General features: G+C 50.0%; 1 protein-coding gene across 2 annotated transcripts in view; it reads left to right on the top strand.

Annotated features, from left to right (window-relative positions):
- Positions 1–19,368, top strand: part of RANBP10 (RAN binding protein 10) — a 61,055-nt gene that overhangs the window by 31,844 nt on the left and 9,843 nt on the right. The window contains exons 4-6 of one of the 2 annotated variants that reach the window (XM_086351177.1): positions 11,219–11,386; positions 16,529–16,551; positions 18,316–18,500. In XM_086351177.1, coding sequence (XP_086207303.1) covers positions 11,219–11,386; positions 16,529–16,551; positions 18,316–18,500 — 376 coding nt within the window. Of the gene's footprint in view, positions 1–11,218; positions 11,387–16,528; positions 16,552–18,315; positions 18,501–19,368 lie in introns of those variants that run through there. The other variant, XM_086351178.1, reaches the window with a different exon arrangement.

The raw sequence follows: 19,368 nt of genomic DNA, 5'->3' as shown, positions 1-19,368 counted from the left end.
TCATGCCTCTGGGTGCCTCGAGGCAGCCTGGCCTGGGGAAGGAGGACAGCCAGGGGGGCCCCCTGAAGCCACTGGAGTAGCTCCCAGGACCAGGGCTGTGGGAAGATAGGTTGGGGTTTCTGTGCTGGGTGTGTCTCGTCCCCTTGCTGCCTTTCTTATTCTGTTCCATCTTTGAGGTATCCTTGGGAAATGACCCCGGCGGGAGTGGAGGGAGAGAAACCTAGGGACCTTGGAGCTCTGGCAATAGCTTCCACTGGGTGGTCCAGGCAGAGGGTGGTCTAAACTCCTGGTGGTTCACTGGAGTTAATGGTGTTGGTGCCGCAGGGCCTTCCTCAGTCCCTCCTGTGGAGCTTGTTCTGTGTCAGAGCCCTCTGTTTCCCTGCAGCCCTTGCCTGGGCCGGCAATGCCCTTGGCCCCGCGGCCAGTTAAACCCGTGGTCCTTTTGCATGGGCCTTTCTTCCCTCAACTAAGTAACAAGTAAGTTATTCCTGGGCCTGGGGATTTCTAGTCTACAGTGCCCTGCTCTTCTTCCAGATACTAGCTGCCACCTCTCTGTAGCACAGAAGTAAAAATTCTGGATTGAAGGCTGTGTTTTTCAGGGCAAGTTAAGTCCTTTGAGACAAAAGGTTTCATCAACAGCAGAAGAGCCAGTTCTGAAACCTGAGTTTGTCAGTCTCTGAAAACAGAGATTATCAAGTGTCGTCTATCGTGGCTGGAGACCGGGGCCACATGAGGGAAGAGCTGAGTGGGACCAGTTACTGGTCAACCTCTTGCTGCCTCCTTAGCACTGGGTCGAAGAAGTCTGGATGTAGGGCTCCTGGAAGTAGTACAGTGTCACACTGGGCCTTCTTTGGGGAAGGCTTTTACCTATGCCCACTTCTCAGGATCTGGCAGCAGGTGCAGGACGTCACAGGCGCTTACTTTACCACGGGTCATCTGTCTAGTGACTTTGCCCAGATGTTTGGGAGGAGCTTAGTGGCCAGAAGGGCAAGCCAAACCCAACCCCAGAGGAGAGATACCAAGGCCAGGGAGCTGAGGTTGCGCCTCAGCTTAGGGGGAGACGGTCACCCCTTTCCTTAGCCTGATTCAGCATGGATGAGAGACCTGGCTTGTCCTCTGGGAGCCTGAGGTGTGGGCAGGTAGCCCTGCCAAATGTTCCCCATGCCACTTGAGCCATGTCCTGTCTAGACCCACCTATCCTGGCTGTCCCTGCACCTCTCCTGGTGATTGGGTATCTGTTTCTGAGGGTAGATACGACCCATGGAAGGCCCGTTCACATGCAGGTGCTGGCTGCATAGTCACTCAGCCTGCCCAGGGCTTCAGCTGACACCTGGATCTACCTCAGTGGAGGGCCTGGGTGCCCCTACGAGGACAGACTCCTAGAGTCACAGCTGTCTGCAGAGACAGCCTTTCCTCCTGCCTGCTTTGCCTTGGTCTTCGTGTTGAGCCACCGTAAAGACAAGACCCTCCAGGGCCCCTCTGGCCCCTTTAGTCTGGAGCTGTCAGAGTCATCACCTGAGGCTTGTGTTGGTCCTGTTCTTGATGTTAAGGTTCCTAGAGCTTGGGGTAACAGTCTTGTGAGCACTGTGATGAGGCTTCTCTGATGCTACCCTCACAGAGTTTGCTGAATGAGAAAATCTCTTTCGCTTTCCCATTATCCGTTGTTGACCTGCTCCAGGCTACGGGCCCCATCAGATTTTTTAAGATATTTGAGGTTATCGGAAGAACAATTATCTGATGGATTTCCGAGGATGGCTGACCCTGAGTGAGTGACCATGCTTGAGAAGCAGCTCTGCCAGGGGATCTCCTAAGACATTTGCGCTCCCCCCACAGCAACCCCAGGTTTCAGAAGCACCCTGGCCAAGCCAGCCCAGCGCCTTCCCTCGGTAGCCAGCCCTACGAGCAGCATGGCCAAGTGCTCTGAGGGCCAGGTGACCTACCCAGGAAGCCGGGGCCCAGTAAGAGTGGAGCCGGCCTGGTGCTGCCTTGGTGGGCTGTGAGTTAGGAAAGCTGGCTCCATTTCTGCTCACTCCCTCAAGGCAGGAGAAAGAGGAAGTGTGAAGTGCCCAGGCTTGACCAGGGAGCTGGTGGTAAAGAGAGAGGGGGCAGGGAAGCTTGCCAGGGAGTGCCTCCTGCAGGCTGGTTTTCCATGTCCATTGTCAACCCAGAAAGGGTTCAGCCAGGGGAACTCAGAGGGCTAAGAAGTGACAGAATTGGGATTCAGACCCAAGGCTTCCTGATCTCAAAGTCCAGTGATGATCAGGATCTGTTTGTTGGGGAGAGAGGGCTGATTTGGTGCCCTAGGGGCTATTGCTCAGGCTGGTTTATGAGGTCTGGGCTGGAGCCTGTGTGTTGGTCATTTGTGGGCCAGGACTAGAGCCTGGTAGGCAGGCACAGCACCAGCCCCACTCCCCACTTCGGTGCTAATGTGGTGATGATGTGGAAATCTCTCCATGCAGCAATAGGCGTCCCCTCCCTTCCTAGTTCCCCTGGGATTGAGCCCTCGACATATCCTGGCAGATGGGAGTGGCAGGCGGAGGGGCTCTTGGAGCAGTCACGCTGGAGTTCCTGGCACCCCTAGAGGGAGTCGCCCACCTCGAGGTCACTGTAACCAGGGATGGCATCTGGGAGTGCCGAGATGATGAGCCTTGTCCTCAGCCACCCCCGTACCTCTCTGATTGGGAATTCCCCTCCGGTAATGATGGAGAGGGAAGTGGGTGGTGCCAGAGCATCAGAATGGGACGCTTGGGGCCTTGTGCCTTCTGGCCTGAATGTGGCGTGGCTTCTCCTTGCATCACCGGCATCTGGTAGGTGTCTGACGTGGCAGGGATAGGCTTTTCTGTGTGGGTGCCAGCCTGGCGACCCATCCATTCTCTGTGGGAGGGACAGAGTTCTTTCCTTTTGGAGAGGGAAGAATGGTTAGTTGGGTGGCACTCACTGTCACAGTGCTGTCCCTATTGTGCAGCACCAGCATTCGTCGTCCCCAAGCCCCTGGAGCTGTTTCCCTGAAGGGCAGTTGAGCTCCCTCATTCTCTTCTGGCCCTCACAGCCTGCTATCCTCTGAGACAGCTGGCTCTGGCCCTGTGGTGAGGGTGATAACCCTCATTCCTGGTCTCATCACCCCAGCCTCACACCAGGCCCACCCAGGGAGGGGTGACTGCCAGGGTCCACACTTAGAAAGTGGCTGACTTTGGCTCCGGGGCAGGAATGGGGGGTGGGGGGAGGTCTGTCCCGGAGCTGAGGTTGATAGGGCTGCAGGGGAGACTCACCTAGGCAGAGGTCAGGGAAAGACCATGGTTGCTAGACCCTCCTAATGGGAAGGAGGACTAAGAACTATGGATTCTTCCAGAGCTGGCAGGGACACTTATATCAGCTGCCCTCCTTCAGAGGTGAGGAAGCTGAAACCCAGAAAAGTTAAAGGACTTTCCCAGGGGATGAGCCAGGTCTGCAGCCTCTTTGGGGGGTCCAGAAGTGGCTTTACCATTAATGTATACAAATAGGGGCATGATGCAGGCAGATTGCTCTAATTACTTAGCTTTTCTTAAAAAGAAAAGTCGCAATAACCAAACTCTTGGTAGAGCCCAGCATGGCCCCTGGGTGGTGTGTCAGTCAGCATGGTCTGACCCCAGGGACTTGTGCTTCAGGAGTCCTGCTAGCCCTCAACCCATTTCCCTTTCCATTTCAACAGATGTTTCTTGAGCACCTACTGTGGGCCACGTGTTAGGCAACGTAAAGATGCTTGGATGTGGCCCCTTTAGTCAGAGAACTTTGTTTCCAGGATGAGAATCCCATCTCTCACCAGCTGGGTCAGCCAGCCCTCAAGCAGGGCAAGGAGAGGTGCAAAGTCTTGGGGACTCAAATGCCATCTGGGATTTAGTCTTTCAGGCTCTCTGCCTGTCTTTTGTCTGCTTTCTGCTTATTAGCTTTAGTCTGTCAAACTGGCTTTCTACATGAGGTTGGAACAATGGCAGCACAGGGCTTTGAGGCCTACTCTCCTCCCAGCTTCCTTGTACAGAAATTCCAGAAAGATCTCCTTCTAGTCCAGCTTGGGTCAGGGAGGAGGCTCCCTAGGATTAGCATTCCCCCCTGGAGCCCTAGGGTTGACACAGGGGAGGAGCTACCTCTTGAGAAAAGGAGTGCTATCCCCCAGTGAAGGGGGCTGGCAGACATATCCTGGCACTCCTTGTTCCCCGATCCTGCTGTTTGTTCCCACAGCCTTGGGGGCTGGGTGCCAGCGGCGTGGTGCCCAGTCTGCTGGTGCCCAGTCCCTTCGTAAAAGTTGACAGAACCCAGCCAGTCACCTACAGGGAGTAGCGCTGGTCAGGTGGCTGAGCCTAGGCTCCAGAAACCTGGGGTTCCCTGCAGTTTGTGCTGATGGAGCCCAGTCTGGTCTTCAGAGCATCTTCCTCTTCCCTGTGATTGGATCGGGGACCATCCCAGGAAGGAGGAGGCTTCACCTTCACTCTCGTGGGTACCTGCTTGGAGCCTACTTGAAAGTCTCTCAGAAAAGAAGAGACCAGAGGCCCTCCCTAGCAGTTCAGTGGGTGGCTAAGACTCCATGCTTCCACTGAGGGGGGCGGGTGTGGGTTCCATCCCCAGTTGCAGAACTAAAGGTCCCACATGCTGCATCATACAGCGCCCCCCCCCACCCCCCCGCCAAAAAAAGGAAGATAGGAGATCCAAGCCTCTGAGAGTGTAATCTATAAGACCATAGGCCTTTGTGGAGCCTCTCAGTGCCTCAGTTTCCTCAGCCTTCAGATGGGGATTACCATACTTTATGATTGGTTTGGACTCTTGGAGTGTTCTTGTAAGTAGATACCTAGGGCCCTTTGACAATGATGTTTAATTGCTCCCCCTGATTTTGTAGAGAAGGGAACCAAGGTCTGAGAAGGTGAATGATGGCCCGGGGTCTGCCACCTGAGAAGGGACAGTGCTGTGTGCGAGAGCAGACCGCAGAGGCCCTTCAGGCCACATGAGCTACCCTGGCATCCAGGATAGCAGTGTCTCTTTCTAACAGAGGCCAGATCCCCTCTCCTTAGTACCTTAGCCTGAGACTGACAGCAAAAACCAGAGTCACTGCAGAACGTGTAACAGCATTTAGGCCTTGGCCTCACAGTTTTTCTTCTGTCTGCCCGATACCTCAAGAATGGCCTTGTAGTACCAGCTTCTGTTGTGTGTGTGTGTGTGTGTGTCTGTATGTGTGTCTGCGTGTGTGCAGTCCAGCTTCTGTCTGGTGTGTGTGTGTGTATGTGTGCGCACGTGCAATCCTGATCCAGGGATTGAACCCATGTCTCTTACGTCTCCTGCACTGGCACGCAGGTTCTTCACCACTAGCACTTCCTGGGGAGCCCTTCTGTCTGCTGCACAGCTTCTCAAGCCCTAGGGGGAAGGTCCATTGAGGGTGGGGGTGACTGAGTCCATTTCGAGTGACTTTGTGCCCTTTAACATGTCCTCATCTATTTGGGCCTCTGGTACTTTTCTCTTGTGTTTGTTCTGCCCTTTCTAGTCCTTGACTAGCCTGAATTTTTCTCTCAAAGGAAAACAGAAAGCCATTGTGTGAGGATAGCGCACAGGAAAATCCTCCAGTGACTTCACTTTAAGTTTTCTGTCCACACCACTGTTTGTTTAGTGAGTGTTCCCCATGGCAACCTTACCACATCTGGGACGAGTGACAGTCATCTCACCTGCCTTGTATTGCCACCCAGCTGCTTTGATGTCTAATAAGACATGTCAAATTTAACATGTCCTGAAGATCTCTTCCTTCTGTCCATCTTCTCCATCTTTTAGTGAGTGGTACCACCATCCACCCATTTGCCCAGGACAGAAACCTGGGAGTCGTCTTCACTTCCCCTCACGCTGTCAGCGCCCACATTCAGCAAACCCTGTTGACTCCACTCCCAGTCTTTCCTCAGTCTCACTCAGCTCCAGCCCTCCTGGCTGCCTTTCTGTTTCTCAGACATGCTGAACTCATTCCTCTTACCTCGAAAGTTCTTCCTTCTGATACTCTCGTCAAGCTGACCTCTGCTCAGGGGTCACTCCTCATCCCCACTCCCACTTCCAGCTCATCGTCTGGCTCAGTTTTTTTCAGAGCATTTTTTTCCTACCAGGTGTTTTCTTGTTTGCTCGTTGATTTACTTAGATGTTGTATCTTCTCTGCTCCTTTCACACCACCCACCACCCTTATTTGTCAGTTCCGTGGAGCAGGCCTCTCTTAACTAAGTGATAACAGTTAGATGATGTTTGTTCTTTCCAGAAGATGGAAAAGTAGCACAGTGGTCTTAAACCAAACTGCTGCTGCTGCAGCCACTGTTACTAAATGAGCCATATACTCATATTCTGTTTTTAACCCAAGTTAAAAACCCTTTCCCATGCATTCATACACATCTTACACACACACAGACACACACACATGCAAGCTCTTAATGGTGTTTGGAAAAAATATTGGCTATGAAATGATAGCTTCTATTGAAGATACATTACAGCCCTGTGATCTTCTTTGAAAAGCTTTTAACTTCATAGCGCTTTGAAGAGCAGGAGACAAGTAGCTGAGGTGTTGCTTCTCTGCACTGATAATTCCAAACGCTCAGAAACTTCTGTAGCCGTGAGTGAGTGAGTGAGTGAAGGCGCTCAGTCGTATCTGACTCTTTGCAACCCCATGGACTGTAGGAGCCTACCATGCTCCTCTGTCCATGGGATTTTCCAGGCAAGCCATAGCGGACTGTATTAGTTTCCTGTTGTTGCTGTTACAATAGTAGTGGATTAAAATAATCCTCTTACAGTTCTAGAGGACAAAAGTCCTGAAACCCAGGTGTCAGCAGGGTGGTAGTCTTTCTGGAGGCTGTTGGGGAGGATCTACTTCCTTGCCTTTTCTAGATTCTGGAGCCCACTTACATACCTTGACTGATGGCCCCCTACCTTCATCTTCAAAGCCAGCAGTGTAATGGCATCTTCTGTTCTCTCTCCGCTGCCACCATCACATCACCTTTTCTGACTTGATGCCCCTGCCTCTCTCTTACATGTATCCTTGTAACTGCATTACTGTACTTTCCCCATCCCAGATAATCCAGGATCATCTCCCCATTTCAAGAGCCTTGACTTAATCACTTCTGCAAAATCTTTATTGCCATGCAAAGTAGCGTATTTTACAGGTTCTGGACATTAGGACCTAGACATCTTTGGGAGGCCTTATTCAATATGCTTCTGGAGAAGGGAATGGCTACCCACTCTAGTATTTTGGCCTGGAGAATTCCTTGGACTGTGTAGTCCATGGGGTCTCAAAGATTCGGACATAACCGAGCAACTTTCACTTCACATTCAGTATGCCACAGGGATTGTGAATTTTCTTCCTCTGGGCAAGTCTGTATAACTGATAAAAATTCATTTGGGGATTGAAGAAAAGCAAAACAGGAAAACGTATCTATTTTTCGGTCAAACTGAGATGATGGTGAATCCTGAACTGACTCTAAATAGATATTTTGAGTTTTTATTTGAGTTCTTTAGTTTTTAGAAACTTAAAACCCATATATAGCTTGAGTAGCTTGAGTTAAAAATCCAAAAATTCTATGGTAGGTTTGTCAAAATAATTACATAGTTTATCTTTGAAGAAAAGTATTCAAAATACTCAAATTTTTATTTTAGGTCTTTGAAAATATAAACATCTGTTGTTTTGGCGATGGCTATTGAGCTCCCATACACTGAGACAGAAATAGCTCACAAATATCCTTGAGTCACTAAGTTGGAAACAGTTCTGGTGATGATTTCACTAGCTTCAGTAAATCAAATGGCCACATTTGTATTCATTTTTAAAGAGTACCTGCTGCTTCATCTGGAGAAGGCTAAAAAAAGAAACAAAAGAAAACCTTCCAGCCTGTGTCTTCTATCTTCTAGACTATAGAATCTGCACAAAAGATCTGTCAAACAGGATCATCCTTGTGTGAGAAAGAATGGACTGGAACTAGTCACTGCACACAAATACACACCATATGTGTGCACACACCTGTGTCATCTCTCATCTCTCAGATTCCTGATGGGAAGGGTTGGAGGGAGGCTTAGGAAGTGGTGAGTGAGACAGAGACAGCTCCAGAAACAGTGACTGGTGACCAGAGAGGCTCAACAGGAACCAGGACTGATCAAGTATGTGGGCGATATACTAGGGGTAGACCAAAGAATGTTATAGTAACCTTCAGAGGGCAAGCATTGGCAAACCTTGATGCACTGGCAAAAGAGAGAACTCGGTGGGCATCAATCAGCAACTGTGGGCATAGTTCTGAGAGGAACGATAGAAACAGCAAGCCAGCCCTCCTACAAGGATTCTTTGTGGAGAGCTAGAATGGACAGTGGTTTTGCTGGACAGTCTTCCCCCGACAGCCAATGGCCTCAGGAGGTGGTAAGCAGAGGGCTTGGCTTTAGGGAAGGCTGTGCTGGTCAGACAGCATTAAGCGAGCCCACCACTGTCCCTGGCATCCCAGGCCCCTGGAGCAGAAGTTTGGGTTTCTAGTAGCTTCAGCCACTGAAGCCTGTCTTGGGAGACTCCATGCTGAGAACTCGGCCTGTGGCCTCAAATCTGGTGCTCCTGATGCTTTCTCTGAACTATACATATGTTCTTTGTATGTGGGAAGTGTGGCAGCTTCTTGCTTAGGAACTCTTTTTCAGTGGACACTGCAGTCTTTACAAAAGCCACCAGAACTGATTGGTGGGTTTGACAAGGATGCAGGATACCAGATGAATAAATAAAGTCAAATACATTTGTGTGTTTAATAGCTTTATTGAGTTAAAATTTGCATCCCACAAAGTCTAGTCTTTTAAAGTGGGTAGTTCAAGACTTCCCTGGCAGTCCAGTGGTTAAGACGCCACACATGGAGTGTAGGGGACATGGATTTGCTCTCTGGTCACTGAAGATCCTGCATGCTGCATAGTGCAGCCAAAAAAGAAATAAAATGTACAGTTCAGTGGGTTTTTAGCATGTTTGCACAGTTGTGCAACCAGTATCATACTCTAATTTTAGGACAATTTTATCACTCCAGAAAGAAACCTTGACCCCATTCTCCCACCCCCAAAATCAATTATATTTTGATATAATACCAAGAAACAATTAGAAATTAGAATTTTAAAATAACATAATAACATCAAAAGTGAAGTATTTAGTGATAAATTTGACAAAACACTGCTGAGAGAAACTAAAGAAGACCTGAATAAATGGAGAAGTATACCATGTTCATGGATTTGAATAATCAATATTATTATACTGCCCATTCTTTCCAAGTTGATCTGTAGATTCAGTACAATCCCAGTCAAAATCCCAGCAGGAAATCAGCTATATTCAAATTTTTAAAAATGATTTTAAAAATCCCAACAGGCCTTTGAAAGATACTGTTAAGAAAATGAAAAAAGACAAATCACAGACTGGAAGAAAATATTTGCAAAACACATTTTGTATCCAAAATAGATCTAGAACTCTTACAACTCAATAAGATTTACAAACCAGTTTTTTTTTTTAAAGATTTGCTGGAGAAGGAAATGGCAAACCACTCCATTACTTTTGCCTGTAAAATCCCATGGACAGAGGAGCCTGGTAGGTTACGGTCCATGGGGTTGCAAAGAGTCGCACATGACTGAGTGACTTCACATGGTTCCATATAAATTAAAAAAAAAAAAGATTTGAATAGATAGTTCAATAATTTTCTAATAAAATTATTAGAATTTTGAATTATTGAATTTTCTAATAAAATTATTAAATAATAATTCAATAATGTAATTTTCTAATAAAATTATCAATGTAAAGAAGTAATTGAAAAGATGCTTAAGGTCCTTGGACATTGGGGAAATACAAATTACAGCCACTGCGTACATATTAAAACATCTTAAGAGAAAAAGAAGAAATGAAAAACAGTTGACAGTACCAAGTGCTGGTGAGATTGTGAAAACTCATACATTGCTGGTAGGGATGCAAAACAGTATAGCCACTTTGGAAAACAGTTTGACAGTTTGTTGTCAAGTAAAACATATACTTATCTTGTGACCCAGCAGTCCCCCATCTAAGTATAAAGAGAAATGAAAGCATATGTCTGTACAAAGACCTGTATACAAATGTCTAGTGGCTTTATTCATATTAGCCAAAAATTAGAAACAACCGTATGCCATCAACTAGTAAATGGACAAACGGTGGTATGTCCATACAATGGAGTTCTACTCAGCAATCAAAAGAAACAAAATACAGGTACACCTAACAATGTAGATAAATTTCAAAGGCATTATGCTGAGTGAAAGAAACTAGACACGAGAAACTCCATATTCTGTGATTCCATTTTTTTTTTAAATTATTTTTTTAATTTTTGACTGTGCTGGGTCTTCATTGCTGTACAGGCTTTTCTCTAGTTGTGGCAGGCGGGCTTCTCATTTCAGTGGCTTCTCGTTGCGGAGCATGGGCTCTAGGGCTCACTGCTTCAGTAGTTGCAGCGCTTGGGCTGTGGAGTGCTGGCTCAATGGTTGTCTTGCATGTTGGGCTAAGTTGCTCCGTGGCATGTAGGATCTTCCTGGACCAGGGTTTGAATCCATATCTCCTGCTTTGGCAGGCAGATCCTTTACCATTGAGCCACCAGGGAAGCCCTGTGATTCCATTTATATGACGTTCTGGTAAAGGCAAAACCATAGGAACAAATCAGATCAGTGTTGCCAAAGGCTTAGGGGTGAGTGGAATGGAATCGGCTGCAAAGAGGCATGAGGGAAAACTTTTTGGATTGATGGGAATGTTCTATATCTTGATAGTGGTGGGGGTAATATTTGTTAAAACTTGTTGAACTGTGAGTTAAAAAGGAAGAATCTTATTACATGTAAATAATACTTCAGTTTAAAAAAGCATTAAAAAAAACCCATGATATACCTCAGAGTTCAGTTCAAGCCCCTTCTCCTTCATGAGGTTTCCCCCAGTCATCTTGTTTCATGGCCCTCTGGTAAGTCCCTTCCAGGGCTCGCATGTTTTTGGTTCCTGTTAACCCCAGCTTGGGCTCTTTCTTTGGGAGGGCTGCCTCAGCTCCTCAGGGCAGTGACTTGCTGAACTCACTGCTCATTTAACACAGCCAGACCCTGCCCACAGCCAGCTCTGGGAGGCCAGGTGTGCTAGTGAGGTGGTGGAGGCTAGAGCTCAGCCTGAGTGGGCTTCTTTGACTGTCTTGTTCTCTCAAGTACCTCACCTCAGCTCTTGCTCTCTTTTTCTCCACAGGTTGGGATAAACATTCCTATGGTTACCATGGTGATGATGGGCATTCCTTCTGCTCCTCTGGGACTGGCCAGCCCTATGGTCCCACATTCACTACAGGAGACGTGATTGGCTGCTGTGTCAACCTCATCAACGGCACTTGCTTCTACACCAAGAATGGCCATAGCCTTGGTGGGTACATAGGGGACCTGGGAGGGTCTGCCCTGTGGAGCCACTTTGGTTGATGAGAGGTTTTGAAGCCAGAGCCGTGCTGTATATCCTCTGCTGAGCTCTGGGGAAACTGCAGCCCTTTCTAAGCATTGGAGCCTTGAAAGGGGAAGAGAGTGTGTAGGGGTTCTCCCTTTGCTAATCTATCCATTCAACAGCATTTATTGAGCCTGGGTCAGTGCTCAGGGAGAGTAATGTCATGGTCATGCTCCTGGCCTGTGTGACACTCACTGGAGCAAGGTTTAGGGTTGATAAGAAGTTTGAGGGGCTCTAGAACATACTGGACAGTGGAAGTGATTTGTATGCCAGTCGCCTGGGCCCAGACTTTGGCTGGCCCTTCTGTAGGGCACTGGTTGCTATGGAGCAACAGTGAGGGCTGCTGTAGTACACGAGGTAAACAGACAAGCTGGAGTCAGATGGGGCCAGATCTCTTCTGGCCTTTTTGTGGTTAATAGACAGCAGCTTCGACAGAATTAAGTTGGAAAGATCCCTTTGGTTAAACTGAGAAGGACGAACTGACTGGAGTAAGGGCTGAGGAGGAGGCAGATGACCTGAGATACAGCTGTGGTGATGGGTGCAGACAGTGGAGAACAGGCCTGCAGAGGCCTTGGGGTGGTGCAGCATGGGTTAGTGACAGGTGGGGCACACTGGCAAGAAGGGAACATGAGAAAGTAGCTGGATTAGTGGTGCCATCAGCCAGTCAGAAATCCAGGAGCAGCAGCAGGCAGGTGGAGGTTCCCTTGCAGAGCAGTCCTGTACACACAGAGAGACTTAGGATAGAACTTCAGAGAGAGAGGAACTCTGGCTGTTCTGACACCTTGCCCTGGTAGGGATGGGTACTGTTTGGCCGTTGAGGGAGCGGAACCCACAGCCAGAGTGGCTATGAGGTGGTACCTAACTGCTAGGCAGGCCTGCCTGAGTTTGCAGAGGTCTCTAATCTGGCAGAACCCTACCAGCCAGGTTGACCAGAGGCTTTGCCACGAAAGGGAGTTGGGCATTTGACTTTGAACCCAACTCATCAGAGGCTCACTTCCCCTAGTTTCAGGGGCAGTCAGAAGGTGGCTGCCACTCCCCACATCCCCTCTGTGGCTTCTCCAAGCCCGGGAAAAATCAGGAGACCTGTGTGGAAATCAGGTCTACTTGTGGCAGGTGATCAGGAGCCAGTATTCCTCAGCAGGGCACTCAGATGCCACAGCCCAGTGTGGGCGGCCAGGAGCATAGCACAGATGCCGCAGAGCTGACCCAGCCGCACGTCCGGGAAACCCTCCCCTGACCCGTGGCCACCTAGCTGCAAGTGCTGGTATCCAGCTGCAAGGAGCTAGCTGCTCCAGGGCAAGGCCTCATTCCCCCTGTGTTCTTGGACTCCAACCATTTTCTGCCTCTTCACTCTTCTGCTGTCAAAATCCAGGGCCTGCTGTTATGGGCTCTCAGTCCTTGCCCAAGTCCTGCTTCGCTTGCCCCTCCGAGCCAGGCCCAGTCCTGCCTCTCTGCTCTGAACACCTGCCCTCCTTACCTCTCTTCAGCTTGTCCTTACTTTACTCAGAGCATGGCACCTGCCGTGGGACACGAGATTTGGGATATACTTATTGTTCTCTCTGCACCTGCACCTCCCTCCTCTGGGCCCTCAACCCTTTGTTGGTCTAGATCCCTAAAGAGCTCATGGCCACCTCGGTGTCAGCCAGACCCTCTCACTGTTTTTAAAAACTTATCTCCCTAGTACATGTTTATGTGCGCCCCATGCTAGACCTTACACTTCTCATAATTAAACTTCCTTTAGGTCTATATTGTCAATTTTCTTAGTCTGTCAAGATCTGCTTTGGTCTTGCTTATCCTGTCTCCAATGTTTGGTATCCTCTTCAGCTGTTCAGTTCAGTTCTGTTGCTCAGTTGTGTCCTACTCTTTGCGACCCCATGAACTGCAGCACGTCAGGCTTCCCTGTCCATCCCCAACTCCCAGAGCTTACTCAAACTCATGTCCATAGAGTCAGTGATGCCATCCAACCGTCTCATCCTCTGTCATCCCCTTCTTCTCCCACCTTCAATCTTTCCCAGCATCAGGGTCTTTTGCAATGAGTCAGCTCTTTGCATCAGGTGGCCCAAGTATTGGTGTTTCAGCTTCAGCATCAGTCCTTCCAATGAAAATTCAGGACTAATTTCAGACTCCTGAATCTCCTTGGAGTCCAAGGGACTCTCAAGAGTCTTCTCCAACACCACAGCTGTATGTTAACAGCTACATGTTAACAATCTTTAGCTGTGTGTTAACCTAAATTTGGGTGAGCATGTTTCTATGTGTTTTCATCAAGATACTGATAAAAATATTGGAAGAGGACAAGGCTAGATTTGAGCCCTTCAGCCTACAGCTTGTCCAGGTAGACACCTGCCATTTAAGAAGCACTTCACTGTGTTATTCTGAAGCTCACGTGTTTCTGTCTTGTCCACAAGGATACTGCTGAGACCTTACTAAAAAATGAATCTGACCTATCCTCTACATCTTCTAGATCACAAAATTTAAAGAAAGGTCAATGAACTCTGAGTGATAGACCACTTGGTGACTCTTCTAATGACCTTGTTTCCTTCTCACAAGCCTGCATGTCAGTATAATGTGCTTCAGAACCTCACGCAGAATCAGTGAGCCAGTGACTGCTCTCTCACCTCAGAACCTTTTTCCCTTTAGAGAAGCAGAGTGACAATTCTTGCCTCCAGCTGCCCTGCTCCTTTTATTTGCTCCCTCGTCCTCTGTCACAGCACTCGCCCTGTGTGTCACTGGTGAGCTGTCTGTGTCATTACTAGTTGGACACCATCTCTCTGGCTGGAGTTGGCAGCACTTTTAGGGCCAGGCTTACAGCTGGTTTCCTAGTGCCTCACGCAGGGCCTGGTTTCTGTGAGGTCTCAGCAAATACTTGACGGGAGGACAAATGAATGTTCTGAGTGAATGGAGACTGATGTCTCACTCACAAGTGGTCCCTGTGCTTCCAGAATAATTTTTTTTTTTTCCTGCAAACCTTGGGATTTTAGTTCCCTGGTTAGGGATCAGAATCAAACCCCCTGCAGTAGAAGTATGGATTCTTAACCACCGGATCACCAGGAAAGTCCCCAGAGTAATTTTTATACAGCTTCTTTATATCCTCAGCATCAGTGATCCCTGAGCTTTGTGTCTTTGGCTCAGGGTACTTCTCATCAGTGGGTTTGTATGTCCTGTTTGCATCCTGGATCTTTGCCTGGACTTCTCAGATCTTCCCATGGGCCATTTCATATCTTGCTATCACAGTGGCTTTGTGGAGACTCCTGGAGACCTGCAGGGCTGTGGGAAGCAGTGTTGCCCTTGTCCAGTGCAATAGGGGGTGGAGTATCCTTTCTCCTCATCCTCATGGATGCCTTCCCAAGTGCCAGTGTGAGATAGAGCTAGGCGACCTGGGTAGGTCATCCCCTGGGCAGGAGCTTGGCAGGTGCCTTGCCCTGTGGTGCAAGTCCAGTCAGCTTATACCTGGACCTCACAGTTTACAAGGCAGCTTTCACAGAGAATCCGTTTCTCCTTTCTTGGGGTGTTGGGTGTATCATTACCCTCTTTTGTCAGATAGGCTCAGAAAGGTGGGGTAGCTTATCAGAGATCACACAGCAGGTAATTGATAGAGCCTGGACTCCCCCTTCTTCCAGAGTTCTGTGGGCCTCTCCACGAGCCTGGGAGCATAGCAGCAGTAGCCCGGCCACACTGAGGTCCGTGGGGGCAGCTCCCATGTAGACCTGGTGGGTGGACATTGAGGGGCTTCCAGAGTCCATCCTGCTGGTTCTGTGACCACTGACTATGCACATGGGGCCGGAAGTGGCCACAGGCAGGCAGATCATGGGTTTATGAACTTCCTTCACTGAGGAGCAAAATAGCCCAGTAAAGAATGTAAACATTTCTCTGCGCCTTGGTTTTTTCATATGTAAACCGGTGTCAGAGACAGTATACAACCTTCCAGGCCTGTTCTGATAATTAAATGCTTCCTTGGAAGAGGTGAACTAAGTGCCCAGCACAGAGGAAGCACATGGGATGCGCTGGCTAGCTGTCAGGATTCTGGCCCGAGGTTTCCTGGGAGACCTGTTGTCAGACCCTTACCTATTCTTTTGTCCTGCTGGGTTTCCATTTCTTTTCTGGGTGGAGCTGAGCGAGAAGACAGGGACCTCTAAGTAGTCAGTGGTTTGAAAATCTCTCAGGCCAGAAGCTTAGGAACTTAGAGGATGTAATAAGAATTTATCTTAAAAAATGGGAAGACTATGAGTCCTTGGGAGAGTCTCCTTTGGCTTTGAGTCATTTCTCAACCTGCAAAACATGAATGCTCTGGTTTATATACCGAGGCCCCTCTCCTACTCGGGCCTGCTGATACATTTTAGGTCTTGCTCCCCTCTACCCTCACTTCCTGTTCAGGACTGGGGTCCCTAGAAACACAGCCTCTTTTCTCGGCAGCAAGGCTCAGAGGGTGCACAGGCCAGTGTTAACTTGGGCTTGTCAGCTCAGAATCTCTGAGCTGTAGGGGCTGAAGATGGGCAGCTGCCACCCTCTGTCGCCACTTCTCTGTCAGTGTTGGCACGAAAGACTAGTTTCTGCTGATTTTATGACTGCTGGCAAATCATTTAACTGCTGAGCTTACTTTCTACATCTGTAAAATGGGGATAAGAAAGCCTGCTGCCTTAGTTGGTCTAAGCCCCAGATGTTAACACCTAACTAAGCACTCCTTTAGTTAGCACCAGAGTTGGTCTAAGGATCAGATGAGGTAATGGGTGGAAAAGAGCCTGGCATGCAGAGTACATGTCCAGAAATATGTGTTGAATCAAGAGAGTGTGATCAGGCCTGGAGAGTCCTCAGGATCTATCATTTGGGTGTTGGTTATTCCTAGCAGATTTTCCCCGAGAGGATAGAAATGCTGTGGATAAATACCCAAATATCAGACTTCACTTCTGGCCAGGGTGTAAACCTACCAGGCCCTGGCTCATGCTGGCCCTGGATCCACCATAGGGGAGATGTGGTGACCAGCCCCTCTCCCAGCCATTGTGACAGGCCCTCTGGGGGCCCACAGAGGTGTGGGAATCCACCACATGGTCTGATGACTGTTCTTTCCCTCCGCAGGTATAGCCTTCACAGACCTCCCGGTAAGTACTGCTGTGGGATCTTCCGCTCTGGCCGCTGGGGGCTGACAGGCATAGTGTAGGCACAGTGGGGTCCTGCCCTCTCCCCAGCCAGCGGTATGTGCTGTGCCATCAGCTTGAAAGTATCAGTAAGGGGCCCTGCCAGCCTTCTCTCTCCAGCAGCAAGGCCTGGTCTTCCTCCGTGACTCTTAGCAGGTGACCATGATTTGTGGCATTTCCAGAGGCAGCCGGCAGGTTGGGGACGGTGTAGGCAGAGATGAGGTAGCTCCATGGCTTGGCTGGTCTGAACCAGTTCTGTGTGGCTTACACCCAGTGGACTTGCGGGCAGAGTATAGAAAATTGTTCCTTAAGTGTTAGGGAGCTGGATCCGTGTACATCCCCATCTGAGATCCCTGAGGAAAGCCAGCACCCTTGGGGAGTGAGCCTGCTACCATGCAGGGTACCCCTGAGCCAGAGAAATGAGCTTTATGGGGAAAAGGTCAGGTTTTCCTGCTGACTTAGTTCAGGGCTCATCCCACCTCCTGCACCCCAGTCCTTCTTGCTTGTGAGTCATCCCCGGCTTTGTCACATGCAGGGCCTCCACCCAGAATGGTGGGAGTCTGGCTTGGCCGTGTGCCCTGGCTGGTTCTGGAAGGAGGAAGGGTTTGCTGGCCCTGGGGGCTACTTAGGGATCCTGGGCACCCCTGTGATGCTCTAGGAATAGGAAATGCCCTCATGATCTGAGGGCCCTCCTCAAGCTCAGTTTACAGCACTTCTGTCTGTGTATCAAAATCCTTCCCTCCTGTCTGGAGTCCCCAAAGGGTGGGCTGTGGTCCTAGGTGAAGCGCACAGACACAGGAGGAGAATTCTGACCCTGAGTGGGGAAGGGTCTAGTGTTGGAGATGTGACACGAAACGCTCAGACATGTGTGTGACAGCACTCTCTGCCAAGTGCTGGAAAGGCTGAGCCCAGAGTGCGGTAACAGCACGTGATAGGAATGATATGGGGCCTGATGATGGAAGGTGGAAGAGAAAACTGGGAGCCCGGGGACGATGGGGAGGATGTTGGCGAGACGGTGGGCTGTAGCATGGGAGCCATAGGAGGTGTGAGGGAGTGACCTGGTAGAACCTGGTCCAGGGAAGCAGGGAGCCCGACACCCAGAGGACATGCCCAGACGTCCTCTGGCCAGAAGATCCTCCTCTAAGTGAGCCTCAGACAGGAAGGGCCTTTCTTTACCCTTTTCCATTGTCAGGGGGTCCAAACCACTTAATGCCCTTGGCCCTACTCTCCCCTTCTTCCCTTCCTTTCCTGTCTCCCCGCATCCTTTCCTGCCCCCTCATAACCCCTTTTTTTTGTGTGGTAAAGGGATACTTGGTCCTGATCGCTCTGAGAGGAGCCATCACCCACCCCTGCAACAGATTTTCACAGGCATGCCTGCAGGGTGGTGGGGTCTGGCCTGCCTCTGTGTGCCCTGGCCAAGTCCCAAATGGGGGCCTTGGGTTTTGGGGATACTACAGCCTCTAATGCAGGGAAGGAGACTCTGCAACGAGCCTGGCTTTTCTTTTGCTTTTTCCCCTCTAACTCTGGGGAGCAGTTTCTCTGCTCGGGAGGTGGGCAGCACTTGGCTTAGCCCTGCCTCCCCCCGGTCACGTTGCAGTTCTCTCAGAGCCGAAGCAGTGGCCTGCAGGAGCCAATGCCTCCCTGCTCTGTGCAGGGGTGAGATGAGGCGAGGCCCTGCTGCCCCCGCTTGCCCTCAGGGCCCAACTGACATTTCATTCTCCTCCTCAGGCCAACCTCTACCCCACCGTAGGCCTGCAGACACCCGGGGAGATTGTGGACGCCAACTTTGGGCAGCAGCCCTTCCTGTTTGACATTGAGGACTACATGCGGGAGTGGCGTGCCAAGGTCCAGGGCACTGTCCACTGCTTCCCCATCAGTGCCCGGCTTGGCGAGTGGCAGGCAGTGCTGCAGAAGTGAGTCCCCCGCCCCTGCCCTTTCCCTCCCTGCCCCCTCCCAAGGGCCTCACTCTCCTGTAGACCCCTGAACTGCTGCAAGCTGCTCTTGTGAACTCTAGTGAGTAGTGCTCCTTCTGGAAAGCACTCCCAGGATGACTCTGCCTGCTGCTTTCATGCCCCTCTCTTAGTTCACTTCTCCAGAGCTGCTCCTGGTTGAGCCTGTGCCCCTCCACTGGGTCAGAAGGCCCTGGATATAATATCACTGGCAAGGCTGTTTCTCTTCCCCAGCTCATCTTGCAGAGGATGTACTAGGATGCCCTGTGGCCTCTTCCTTTGTGGACTTTTTTTCCGTCATAGGGAGTACCTGTCATGCCATGACTCTGGCCTCAGGTCACTGCTCAGGGTCGGATCCACCTAAACCCCTTGGATCTGCAGCAGTGGTGGTGGGAAGAGAGACCTCCCTAGGGCCCACCTAGCTGACTCTTGGCTGATTAATTCCCAGACTCTCTTGGGGGCCAGTCTTACTGAGACGCCCAAGGGAGGTCAGATACAGATCTCTCTTCCACTTGCCAGCTGCAGGCCTGAGTGGGGCAATGAGCTGCACCCACTTTGCCAGGACGTGGGTTAGTTTGTTTTGGCTTTCAAGGATGAACAGAGGAAGGCTGGTCCCCTCCTAGCCCGGGTCATTGGCCTGTAGATGCCAGGGTCCTAGAGTCCAGGGGGTGGGGGTGGGGTATACACTCGGTTCTTCATGCAGCCTTTCTTGAGGGATGGATATTGTGCGAGGACTGAGGCAGGTGGTAGGTGGCCAGAGCCTTCTCAGGAATAGCAGCATGACTCCATCTTGTCCCCAGCCCCAGAACTTAGAAGCAGCCCCTCCTTGGAG

This window comes from Bos grunniens, chromosome 18 (genome assembly GCF_055505025.1).
Source record: "Bos grunniens cultivar Pamir isolate PY7600 chromosome 18, Bosgru_T2T1.0, whole genome shotgun sequence".
In the NCBI taxonomy this organism is placed as follows: domain Eukaryota; kingdom Metazoa; phylum Chordata; class Mammalia; order Artiodactyla; family Bovidae; genus Bos; species Bos grunniens.
Note: the sequence above shows the minus strand (reverse complement) of the source record. Positions and strands in the feature narration are given on the sequence as shown.